This window comes from Pogona vitticeps, chromosome 6, assembly GCF_051106095.1.
Source record: "Pogona vitticeps strain Pit_001003342236 chromosome 6, PviZW2.1, whole genome shotgun sequence".
Classification (NCBI taxonomy): Eukaryota; Metazoa; Chordata; class Lepidosauria; order Squamata; family Agamidae; genus Pogona; species Pogona vitticeps.
In genome coordinates, this window is record NC_135788.1 from 74,812,332 (window position 1) to 74,825,732 (window position 13,401).

The 13,401-nt window shown below is 42.7% G+C and overlaps 1 protein-coding gene across 3 annotated transcripts in view; it reads right to left on the minus strand.

Moving 5' to 3' along the window:
- Positions 1-13,401, minus strand: part of GRB10 (growth factor receptor bound protein 10) — a 190,141-nt gene that overhangs the window by 119,674 nt on the left and 57,066 nt on the right. For all 3 annotated transcript variants that reach the window (XM_073003891.2, XM_020806217.3, XM_078377599.1), the window contains exon 2: positions 12,773-12,871. In XM_073003891.2, coding sequence (XP_072859992.1) covers positions 12,773-12,823 — 51 coding nt within the window. In that variant the 5' untranslated portion in view covers positions 12,824-12,871. The remainder of the gene's footprint in view (positions 1-12,772; positions 12,872-13,401) is intronic.

The following is a 13,401-nucleotide window of genomic DNA, read 5'->3' on the forward strand; positions in this document are numbered from 1 at the left end:
CATGGTATTCTCCCTCAGACAGTTGCAGGAGAAATGCAGGGAACAACAACAGCCACTCTTTGTGGCCTTCATAGACCTTACAAAAGCATTTGACTTGCTTAGCAGGGATGGCCTTTTTAAAATACTTCCCAAGATTGGATACCCACCTCGTCTCCTTAACATCATCAGATCCTTCCATGAGGGAATGAAAGGCACTGTAGTTTTTGATGGCTCAACATCAGATCCCTTTGACATCCACAGCAGAGTGAAACAGGGCTGTGTCCTCGCACCAACCCTTTTTGGGATCTTTTTTGCTGTCATGCTGAGGCATGCCTTTGGAACTGCAACAGAAGGTGTCTATCTCCGGACTAGATCAGACGGAAAGCTCTTTAATCTCTCCAGATTGAGAGCAAAGACCAAAGTCCAACTGAAATGCATGCGGGACTTCCTCTTTGCAGATGATGCAGCCATTGTTGCTCACTCTGCTGAAGACCTCCAACAACTCATGAATCGTTTCAGTAAGGCCTTTGGACTAACAATCAGCCTGAAGAAAACACAAGTCATGGGCCAGGGCGTGGACTCACCTCCTTCTATTACCATCTCCACACAAGAATTGGAGGTTGTTTCTGTACCTTGGCTCAACCATCTCTGACACCCTCTCCCTGGATGTCGAGCTGGATAAACGCATTGGCAAAGCAGCTACCATGTTCTCTAGGCTCACAAAGAGTGTATGGCTCAATAAGAAGCTGACGACACATACCAAGATCCAGGTCTATAGAGCCTGTGTCCTGAGCACACTCCTGTACTGCAGTGAGTCCTGGACCCTTTGTGCATGGCAGGAGAGGAAGCTGAACACCTTCCATATGCGTTGCCTCCAACGGATTTTTGGCATCACCTGGCAGGACAAAGTTCCAAACAGAGTAGTCCTAGAACGAGCTGGAATATTCAGCATGTATACATTACTGAAACAGTGACGTCTACGTTGGCTTGGGCACGTCCTGAGAATGGCTGATGGTCGGATTCCAAAGGATCTCATGTATGGAGAATTAGTGCAGGGAAATCGCCCCACAGGGAGACCACAGCTGCGATACAAAGATATCTGCAAGCGGGATCTGAAGGCCTTAGGAATAGACCTCAACAGATGGGAAACCCTGACATCTGACCGTTCAGCCTGGAGGCAGGCAGTGCTTCACGGCCTCTCCCAATTTGAAGAGACCCTTGTCCAGCAGGCCGAGGCAAAGAGGAAGTCACAAAAGCAGCAAAACCAGGGAGCTGGACAGGGGACAGATTGGATTTGTCTTCAGTGTGGAAGAGATTGCCACTCTCAAATTGGCCTCTTCAGCCACACTAGACGCTGTTCCAAGTCCTCCATACACAGCACAACACCATAGTCTTTCGAGACTGAAGGATGCCTAACTAACTAAGTTATGAATTCCCCCTTCACAGATTGCTGCCTTGTTGTGGCGAAGGGGCTTGTGTAATCGCTATGGGCTATGCCATGCAGGGACACCCAAGATGGACAGGTCATGGTGGAGATTTCTGACTAAACGCAATCCACCTGGAGCAGGAACTGGCAAGCCACTCCAGTATCTTTGCCAAGAAAACTCCATGAAGAGAAACAAGAGGCTAAGACAGGGGTCTCAAACATGTGGCCCGGGGGCCATTTGCGGCCCGCCGGACGATAGTTTGTGTGCCCCGCCTTGCCTGCCCCAGAAGTGCCCATGCGTCCTCTGCTGTCAAGAGTCAAAAAAAGCCTAGCCTCGCTTGCCAGCTCTCTCCCAAGGCAGCTCCTCTTGCACCCTCCATCCGGAACTGCAGCCTGCCAGCCCATCCGCCTGTCTGCTGGATGGCAGGCTGCAATTCCGGATGGAGGGTGCAAGAGGTGCTGTCTTGGGGGAGAGCCGATGAGTGAGGCGCGCTGCCAGCCCTTTCCCCCCAGCACCTGAGCCGCCGCCGCCGAGCAATGCCTGAGAGCAGAGCTCACTCCCAGCCTATCCTCGAAGAACACCTCCAACAGTAGCTGCCGCTGCCTCTTCCAGGGAAGCAGCTCTCTTTCTTGGCACCTCCAGCACCAGCACGGCCAGCGGCCACCTCAGCACCCGGTGGTGCTTCCTCCTCCTCTTCGTCCTGCGTCATCCGCCTTAGCTCTGGAGGCTGCTTGGGCTCGCATCGCAAAGTTTGCTCCCTTGTCGTTCTGGGGGTAGCTGCTGCTGCTGAGTATGCCATTTTTTTGAGGGGGGCCTTCAGAGGAAGGTTGCCGGATCTCTGTGTGTTTGTGTGCATGGGCACCTATGGGGGACCCACCCTTTTCTGTTTAATTTTGCAGGTACTGATGGGGACTTTTCTCCTTTGGCAAGGCGATTCTGTGAGGGTTTTTTGTTTTTTAAAAATTTTATGTCAGAAAATCTGATGCGGCCCAGCCTCACCCAGACTCTGCCTCCAGTGGCCCCCAAGTAAATTGAGTTTGAGACCTCTGGGCTAAAAGATATGATGCTGGAAGATAAGCCCCTCAGGTCGGAAGGCATCCAACATGCTACTGAGGAAGAGCGGAGGACAAGTACAAGTAGCTCCAGAGCAAATAGCAGAGAAGAGAATGGAAACAAAATGCAAGGGAGATAGTGAACGTTAACAGAAAAAAGAATGCTGACTTGCAAAGAATAGCAAGGACAGACAAAAGGGCCTTCTAAAATGAACAGTGCAAAGAAATAGAGGAAAATAACAGAAAGGGAAAAACCAGAGATCTGTTCAAGAAAAATGGAGATATTAAAGGAACCTTTTGTGCAAAGATGGACATGATAAAGGACAAAAATGGGAGGGACCTTACAGAAGTAGAAGACATCAAGAAGAGGTAGCAAGAATACACAAAGGAATTATACCAGAAAGATTTGGATGTCCTGGACAACCCAGATAGTGTTGTTGTGGACCTTGAGCCAGACATCCTGGAGAGTGAAGTCAAGTGAGCCTTAGAAAGCCTGGCTAACAACAAGGCCAGTGGAGGTGATGGCATTCCAGTCGAACTATTTAAAATCTTAAAAGATGACACTCTTAACGTCCTACACTCAATATGGCAGCAAGTTTGGAAAACTCAGCAGTGGCCAGATTGGAAAAGATCAGTCTACATCCCAATCCCAAAGAAGAGCAGTGCCAAAGAATGCTCCAACTACCGTATAATTGCACTCATTTCACACACTAGCAAGGTTATGCTCAAAATCCTCCAAGGCAGGCTTCATCAGTATGTGGACCGAGGACTCCCAGAAGTACAAGCTGGATTTCGAAGGGGCAAAGGAACAGGAGACCAAATTGCTAACATGCGCTGGATTATGGAGAAAGCCAGAGAGTTCCAGAAAAAACATCTACTTCTGCTTCATTGACTATGCAAAAGCCTTTGATTGTGTGGACCAAAGCAAACTATGGCAGAGCTACAGAGACATCTGCTGACAAAAGACTTAAACAGTACTCCTTAAAGAAAAAGAAAACAGCTGCTGACAGAAGACTTAAACAGAATCCTTTATTTACTTAACTTAAGAAGAAGGGGTGATCAATATGGCAACAAAAGGTGGAAAAAAGAGAACTCGAGGAGGATCACAGGCACAGGAACAGCATCTCAGTGGGATATTGGGGCAAGAATCGTTTAAGAACTGGCAACAGAGTATTCAAGAGATCTTATCAACGGGGCTACAACAACTACAGGGAGTGATGGCTTAGCTATGTGTTCAAATTAAAGATTTAGGGATGCAAATGACTGATAGGAGGAAAGAAAACCTTAACAATAAAAATGGACTAAATAAATAAAATGGTTAAAGACAGAAGGATATACAGTACAGTGGTGCCTCGACTTACAACCATCTTGACTTGCAACCAATTCAAGTTACAACCAGCTCTGGTCACAACATTTTGCTTTGATTTGCAACCAGCGCTTTGAGATACAACCAGAAAAAGGCCTCTTATCCACATTTCTCCATCCCTCCCTCCTTTCCTGCCCATTTTTTTTAACTTTAGAGGTCATCTTAGGGTATATATAGGGAATATTTTAATTATTAGACTCAAAAGATAGCCTGGAAAGCATAGACAAAAGAAGAATGTGAAGGTCCAACTAGAGAAAAGATAGATTGGTAAATATAGTTATACTGGAAATTTTGTTGTTTTTCTTTTTAGCTCTCTTTCTAGTATAATTGTGTGAGTTGATGTAAATGAACTATCTCACTCTCTGAAATTGTACCCTTTTCTTACCCATACCTACCCCCACAACCCTAAATCACCTTACCCAAAATCCTACCCCCACTGAAAAGAATTAAAAAATTAAATTCAAAAATGATGATGCAATTCTTGCAGGGAGCCAGGGAATCTTGTAAGGGGGCATTCTATTGATGTAAAGTTTGCAGAATGTGCCCACAGTCACAATTAGAATTATCAGCCAGCTCTTATTTATGTTTCCAATATTGGCTCCTGTTGTGGTTATTTCAAATCCGGTTAAGCACTGTCCCAATTTTCCTTAGGGATCAAAGCCATAAGGGCATTTTACTGGATTGGGCACTAAATTAAACAGATCTGGATTAGAAATTGCCCACTCCCAACACCATGCTGTCTCAATATCAAAGTCTTCTATGACTAATCGCTGTCCAGGTTTTCAGGATGGGTTCTGGGATTTGAGTCTAAACATATATACGGTTGTACAAACGGATCCATATAATGTCAGCAAATGCTTTAGAACTGTGAAACAAGGTTTCTGAAGTACCAATAGAGTAAACTTCGGTCTAGATGGCCGGGGTATAAATTTAATAAATAAATTTAATAAATAAATATAAATAAATAAATATAAATAAATAAATAAATAAATAAATAAATAAATAAATAAATACTAAGCTACCCTATTTTTTGCTCCATAAGACGCATTCCCCCCCCCCAAAAAAAGTGGAAGGCAAGCGTGTGCGTCTTATGGAGCGAGTACTGTAAAAATGGTGCAATTTTAATTCTAACTGTAGGTGGCAAAAGAGGCTGCTTCTTGGTAGCTCTTTCGCCCCAACAGTTAGAAAAAAGCTGCAGAGGAAAGCCAGGTAAGCTCCCGGAGGTCAATGCGGGGTGGGGTGGCGATTTCGGCCCACTGGGGGTGAAGGACAGCTGGGAAGGGTCTGGGAAGGCAAGGGAAGGTGGCGATTTCAGCCCCAGTGGGCTCGCAGGGGTGTGGAGGACGGCTGGGAAGGGTCTGGGAAGGGAAGGGAAGGTAGCAATTTTGGCCCGCTGGGCCTGTGGGGGGTACAGAAAGGCCGGGTAGGGTCTCGGAGGAGTACTGTAGGCATCGATTTGGGCCTTTCTCCACCCCTGCATGGGCCCACCAGGGCCGAAACTGCAACCTCCCTTGCCTTCCCAGACCCTTCCCAGCCATCCTCCACCCCCCTGCAGGCTGAGTGGGCCGAAATTGCCACCTTCCCTTCCCAGACCCTTCCCAGCCGTCCTCCACCCCACCCACCCCCCGCAGGCCCAGCAGGCAGAAATCACCAGAATATTTTTTTTCCTGTTTTGCTCCCCTAAAAATTAGGTGCGTCTTATGGAGAGGTGCATCTTATGGAGCGAGAAATACAGTACATTCCTGAGAGCAAGACTTTTTACAACCTCAATACGTAGCTCCAATGCTATGAAGAATGCATTAAACAAAGCCTGGAGTTTCCCTCCTTTACTTTGTAACTAAGCATATTTTCCCTTTGCAAGAAATTACACATTATTCACATCTGGGCACAACTTCCCTCTAGCTCACAGGAAGCAGAGATAATCCACTGAAACAAAGAACAAAAATAGCCATGCTGGTCTACTAGAGCTGGGGGCTGGAGAAGATACCAAAATCCACCATTGGGCAATACCCTGATCAGCAACATAGAGGATGCCATGATAAACTCTGAATTTTCCTCTCCAGGCTTCTTTAAGAAACCTTATGATAAAGCCTTATCCCAAAATAAGAGTAACTGATTATATTACTAGAAGCAGAACATAAAACCTTTATTTCCTCTTTAACTGAATAAAGAGTTCAAGTGACTGCGGTTGATTACTGCTGTGCCTCCAGATTGCCAGATTGCATAAGAACAGGAATGTGCACACAGTAAGTCATCCCTTTTTTCTGAGAAATTCTGGAACTCCAATCTGAACTTCCAGGAACACAAAGTAAGCACTGCCAATTCTCACTGCTGGATTTTTATTTTTGAAACCAAATGAGTGTCAGAATTTTGTAACAATCTCATGAAAACACTACTGGAAAGGTTTTTCTAATCTCTACAAGACCAGAAACAATTTCCAAAAGGGTGCAGCTGAATCCTGGATAGATTAAATAAAAGTCCCTGGATCAATACCGCTTCCAGCTTTTAACAGGCAAATTTCTCGTATGGGTGACTATCTCCCTCAACCATTTCCTGTTGGTTTCTTTGACCACTTAAGCCAGGGATGCATATCCCAGTCTTATGCACGTCTACATAATACAGATTGGACAGAACACAGCATTGCTTACTTCCAAGCGGACATGTATAGATACTTGAGGGATGTGCAGAGTCCAGAAATCCTGTCTTGGCTACCAAGATAGCCAGAATTTACCTCCATGGCTATGTATTGTCATTTCCTGCAACCAAAACAGCTGACAAGTATGTATAATGGAGAGTGACCCAACCATAAAGTTTTGTAGAGATGTAATTGTGCCACTGTCACAGGGAAAACATCAAGGATTCTTATAGCACTTTAAAACTAATTTCCATGGACTAAAAGTCACATATAAGCTTTTGTAGACTGTAATCTACTTTCCAAAAGCCCACTTCATCCAGTCAACAGCTCATCACTTACCGAGAATCACCTGAACCTGAGGAAAATAACTTGAATGCAATCAGCACACCTTGAGCAATGCACCCTAAATTTCCAGATGACCACACTCAGGAGTTTTCTACAGATGTTGACCAGCACAGGATATAAAACAGAGTCATGATTAACACGACGGTATAATTACAGGATTAATTATCCTGTAACACTGAAGATCCATATTGAAATGGAAACCTAAGAACTAGTCACTGATTCTCAATGCAAAACAGCTAATTCAGATGGATATTCTGGCTGGTGATACCAAAAGAAACTGAAAGAAGCTAGAAAGTTGAATGCAAATTAACACAGTTTTTGTTTGTTAGACCAATAGGGCATCAAAGCTGTTTTAGTTCCAAAACCAAGAAGTGAATGACATTGGGATGTACCCAGAAAGCCAGAGACTCTGAAACTACACAGCCACCACTTGTTCACCCACACCATTCACAGACAATATATCTGGAATAAATTTGATGGTCCTGAGGCACTTTAATGAGTAGACTCATGACTCTCTCTCAAGATCCAGTATCATTCCCCTCCCATCTGCTTCTTTAGAAAAAGTGAAATCCTATTCCAACAAGTTGAACACCATTTCCTTTAAACAGATGAGTCACCTACAGGATGTTCATTGTAGCAGGACTGAGATTCTCCAACTGCCGTAGGATTTTTGTGACCATCCTCACACTTTAATATAACCCAGTTATTTATTTTCCTCCTGTTAGTGAGTTTGATCGTCTGTCCTCTGTCACAGTACTGACGACATCAGGGACAAAGAACCTGGGCCAGACAGTTCACAAGATTCTTCTCCAAGCATAAATGTATTTAAATCTAGAAATCCATTGCATGGACATTGCAGGGATAAATCTACTTTTATACTAGGTTCTGGTGTACAGCCTGGGAATTTGCTACAAAGAGCTGAGAAGTGCTTTGCAGTGTGGGAACACTTGAGAATATTGCTACACTGCGAACTACTTCTGAGTAGTCACACAGAGAACTGAGCTGTGCTTTGTACATTGGTAGGGAAATGTCTAAATCAGTAAAACTTACACCTCAGCCTGCAGACTTTGTTTTGGCAACCCCTCCCAACTGGAATTCAGCAACTTTTGGATCTTTCCCTGTCTTATCTGGAGACACCCACAGACTGAATCTTAGACCCTTGTCCATGTGAAATTATGTAATCTACCATTGTGAAAAGATAATTTAAAATTTTTTAAAAGAATCAACATATGCACAACATCATTCTCAACTTCACAGTATATTTAACACAGTATTTCCACAGCTCCTGGCAGGAGACAACAGTGAAGGTACTGTATAATGTGGATTTCAGCCATAAAGCATGCAAGTAATGTTTCCTAACCTGTGGATCTTGGATAGGGCAACATTATTAAATGGCAATAATAGGCCATTTTATTAAAACTTCTTAATTCTAAAGTTTTTTTGTACCACCAGCAGAGAAAAGTATCTACTCTATGAATGGCTTCAGGACCAGCAAGAAGAAATACTGTTAGCAACCTTGTCCTTACCACCACCAATAGTCCTTTGGCACGGGATGCAGAAAACAAAATGTTTTTCCAAGCATGCCTGAGTGAACACTTGTACTCTCAAGCTTTGAAGGAGTTTTCACCCATTAGATAATTTATTTCTTTCACAAAACCTAAGAGACCATGAAGAAATGCAAAGGGAAAGACTATTAGCTTTGCTCATGCTTTTCTCTCCTTGCAATAAACTGAGGTAGATTTAACCCAGCCACAGCACTAACATTATCGGGTTATAGCAGTGGTTCCCAACCTTGGGTCCTCAGATGTTTTTGAACTACAACTCCCAGAAATCCTGGCCAGCACAACTAGTACTGAAAGCCTCAGGGAATCTTAGTCTAAGAATATCTGGAGACTCAAGGCTGGTGACCACTGGGTTATTATAGCAGAAGAATTTTTCAGTACCCACTTTCCTATCCCAAGAAGGAATGGTTATTTACAAATGCTGCTGGAGTTCCAGACACATTGAGAAAACCATGCATGGACAACCTTCACTTGCCATGCTTCAGCGACAATGCTAAACATGTCTACCCACACTTCTGCAGACATAACAGTCAGAATCCTGATGTCAATTCATGCTTACAGAAGAGCATTCACATAGGTCTTGATGGCAAACTGCTGCTCATTAATCACAGAATCATGAAGTTGGAAGAGGCCTATAAGGCCATCAAGTCCAACCCCCTGCTCAATGCAGGAATACAATCAAAGGATATATGTCTAAATTTCTCTTAAATGCCTCCAAGTGTTGAAGTACGCACCACCCCTCAAGATAATTGGTTCCATTACTATACTGCTCTGACAGTTAGGACATTTTTCCTAATATTCAGCTAAAATGTGGCTTTCTGTAACTTGAGCCCATTGCTGCACGTTCTGCACTCTGGGATGATTGAGAACAGATCCTGTCTCTCATTTGTATGACCACTTCAAGTATTTGAAGAGGGAAAAGAGTGAAGAGAGGAGAAGGGGACGACAGAGGATGAGATGGTTGGTCAAATGTCATCGAAGCTACCAACATGAATTTGACCAAACTCGGGGAGGCAGTGGAAGACAGGAGGGCCTGGCATGCTCTGGTCCATGAGGTCACAAAGAGTCGGACATGACTTAATGACTAAGCAACAAACAACAAATCTTATCTCCCCTCAGTCTTCTTTTCTCAAAACTAAACAGGTCCAGTTCTTTCAATCTTTCCTCGCCGGGCTTAGCTTCCAGGCCCCTGATCATCCTTGTCACCCTTCTCTGAATTTGTTCCAATTTGTCAGCATCCTTCTTGAAATGCAGTGCCCAGAACTCGACACAATACTCAAAATGAGGCCTAACCAATGCCAAATAAAGGGGAACTAGCACCTCAAGGGATTTGGAAACTATACTTCTGTTAATTCACCCTAAAAGAGCATTTGTCTTTTTTTGTAGCCACATCACACTGCTGGCTCATATTAACAAGGTGCTGGCTGTGCTCATGGGCATGTACTGCATGTGCAGCTGAGAAAACAATCAGCATTTTTGTTATTGAATGCCAATTTGCCACTAAGAATCTCTTACACACACATCAATCTGCAGCAGGATGCCAGCCAATATTTTATTGCAGGAGTCAAGATATATGCAGCTTCTCCATCTCACTTTGGCTTCTTAGCTGTCCTTATACAGTCATTTATTTTCAAAATAGATCCAGAACTTCTGCAGCACCTTTTTGGCACTACGTGAATAAATCTTAAGTTGGCTGAAGTTAGGGATATATTTATAAAATAAAATGTGTGGCACGGGTTCTCTCTTTAAACAAGAGATGGCTATAAAGTATCCATGCATGACACAACATGACACAATATGCAGTAGGTATATATATCCTAAACACAAGACACAGCTATGCAATAAACAAGATACGACCAAGCCAGCATAATGAACAACTTCCACGGCCAAACCAGAAGACAACTCACAAAACTCCTTTGCCAACATGGCTTGCTATTTTGGAATTTTGGAAGTTGTAGTCTTTAAAAAAGTAAAAATTTCCAAGCTTTGAGTCAGAAATAGCTCACCAGCCATGTATGTTGCCTGAGAAGTCTTCCTTTGCTGCCTATTTGAGGCTGTAAATCCAGGGGAAGGAGGTGTATTAAAGCACCTAGAGGACTATAACACGGAGGCCTGAAATGTGCTGCACTTTTTAAACCATAGTCCAACATGTGGATGCTTAGCATCAGTCACTGAAAAAAATGTCAGTCAAAGTTCAAGTAAAAGTTCAGACATTGCCTCCAAAATCATTACGTACTGCCCATTAAACATTGTTAATTTTATCCCATATTACCCATGAATGACTGGGGATAGGATGCAGGGGCAAGATTGTGGTGTAAGAGGAAACCACAGTTCCATGCACCTCAGCAAGCCTTTGCCTCTCACCTTTCTGCCCCTCTTTTTCCTGCAGTAGAAGAGATTAAACCACTTTATTTCCCATTTTGAAGAAGTTACAGTCAAATTTATCATCAAAAGAAGACAAGTAGATATCTATTTACAACAGGGGTCAGGGAACTTTTTTACCTTTTACCCCCCCAAAAAAAATTTATATACGCCAGCATTACCCCCTTGATTCGAAAGGAAGGAAATCATACATTACTTGAGTTAAAATATAATTGAATCTACATAGGCTGTGTACCGAACTAGCAGGATGCACCAAATTTGATAAAGATGTGCACTATTTTTGCTGGAACACATTGCACTCCAGCCATGGGGTGGTATAGGGAGTAGTAAGGTGTACAACGTGCCTAACAAGTTGCATTAAATTTTTGCTAGCTCGCAGAGGATTTAATCATCAGTGGCTACCAGAGTGGTGCTAGCAATGATATGCTTGCTAGAGATAGCCAACGCAGAATTGGGGAAGGGGCTTTCCCTATCACTTTAATCATTCTATGTGTGGTGTGCCAAAAGGAACAAACCAGGCCACAGTCCAAAATCAAAGGACCATTGCGCTATTTTTTTATCATCATCATGGGAAAATTCAGCAGTGGCCAGAGGACTGGAAAAGATCAGTCTACATCCCAATCCCAAAGAAGGGCAGTGCCATAGAATGCTCCAACTACTGTACAATTGCACTCATTTCCCACTCTAGCAAGGTTATACTCAAAATCCTCCAAGGTAGGCTTCAGCAGTATGTGGACCGAGAACTCCCAGCACTCTGCTCATTACCCCCAGGATTTTCACTTTTACCCCATTTGGGGTAATTTACCCCTGTTTCCTGAGCTATGATTTATTTATTTATTTATTTATTTATTTATTTATTTATTTATTTATTTATTTATTTATTTATTTAATATGCCGCCCACACTACCCAAAGGTTTCTGGGCGGCTTACAGCATTTACAAAGACAAGACAGGACAGGCTGAGGGCCATACTTCCTCTAGTCACTGGGTCTGCCATATTTAGACTCCCCCCCCCCAAAAAAAGGAATGCTTTATCAGTGCTGGCTATCTGTTCCCAAATATGGGAAAGATTTTTCCTTGGCACATTTTAATGCTTTTCCTTCTAAGATTTAGAAGGCAGATATAACAGTCAATGGCAGATACTGCCTCTGCCATAATTATGAGGTCTCATGTGTTCTTTATAAGTATAATTTTTACTTGAACTAGAGAAATTTGTTTACACCCTCTTTTGAAACAATTTCCAGACTGTTCTTCAGAAGCTCACCATTTTATTAAAAACCATCAGTATAATGATAATGTTGATGATGATAAAGTTTATTTACAATCCTTAGACCAGTCATAGTATCTTAAAACACAAAGCAAGTATCAACTATTTTAAAACCTGTTTAGAATATTTACAACTGCATCTTAATTGTTTTATCCTAATACTAGATTTAAATTGAATCTCTACTATAATCTTTATACATTTTACACAACCCATTTTAACTTATGTTGTGTTGCTCTGCTCTTAGTGGCCATGGATTGCAAATCAACAAATTCAGCAAGAGGCATCAACTGGCTTCTTCTCACAAGGAGTTTTAGAGCAAACGAGTTCTACACGTTTAGACACAACAAGAGCTCAGATCTGTTTCAAAGCCACAAGTGAAGCTTTCTGATTCCTTCCCTGGCACACAAAGGAGAGAGTGAGGGAAACTCAGGCTTAGCCAAACTTTAACTGGCTTATTTAGAGCTATCTGGAGGGTTTACAGCAGAGGCAGGTTCTGAATTTGGGACTTTCTGGTTTACAGATCAGTCTTAGTCCCCAAACTACACTAACTAACAAATATCTTTGATAAGACAACAGGAATGGTTAATGGGTTAAACACAAGCATCAGGTATCTAGCCTTCCACTTGAGTATTCATATGATCACTTCTCAAAGTGTGTTCCTTAAGGAGCAACTAGATATTTAGCTTAATGAGATGATGTTACTACGTAAGTGTAACTAAATTCCAGATTTCTAAACATACATTTAAGTTATGACTTACTATCAAGTAAGGATGGTGCAAAAAGGAGTCTGGGCAGCCAGCTAAAGCCATTTGTGCCTTCAGGGTTTCTTCAATATTACATCTACTGCTTCACAGCACCTGCAGTGTAAAAACAAAACTGTGAGGAAAAACACATTTTGGAAGTATTTCAACAAATTGTTAGCATGACAAAATGTAAAGACAGGGAAAGACAGAGGGGGAGGGAGAGAAGGAGGGAGGGAGAACATATCTGTTTGCAAAGACATTTGAAGCACAATATGTCAACACTATTGAAATAACACCCTTGTTATAGTGCAACAAAAAGGATAGTATGAAGCAAAAAACTACAATAGTTCACAAATGTTACTAGTCCACAGAAAATTTCAGTTGCAAAGCTACTACATATGTCATTCATGGCATGATAACTTCTGCATTCAAGAAAACATTCTTCAAATTTACCAGGAGCTTCCCTGTGCAATGATCCGGAGAATCTTCTAACTTGCAGAAGACAGCCAAGAAAGCAGCTGTTTACAAGCTGGCCTGTAGCAGTAATGATGGGAATATGCACGTCTCTAGATGTGGTTGGATTACAGCTCCCAGCATCCTTCCAACCACTTAATATGCTGGTTAAGACTCATCGGAGATGCAGT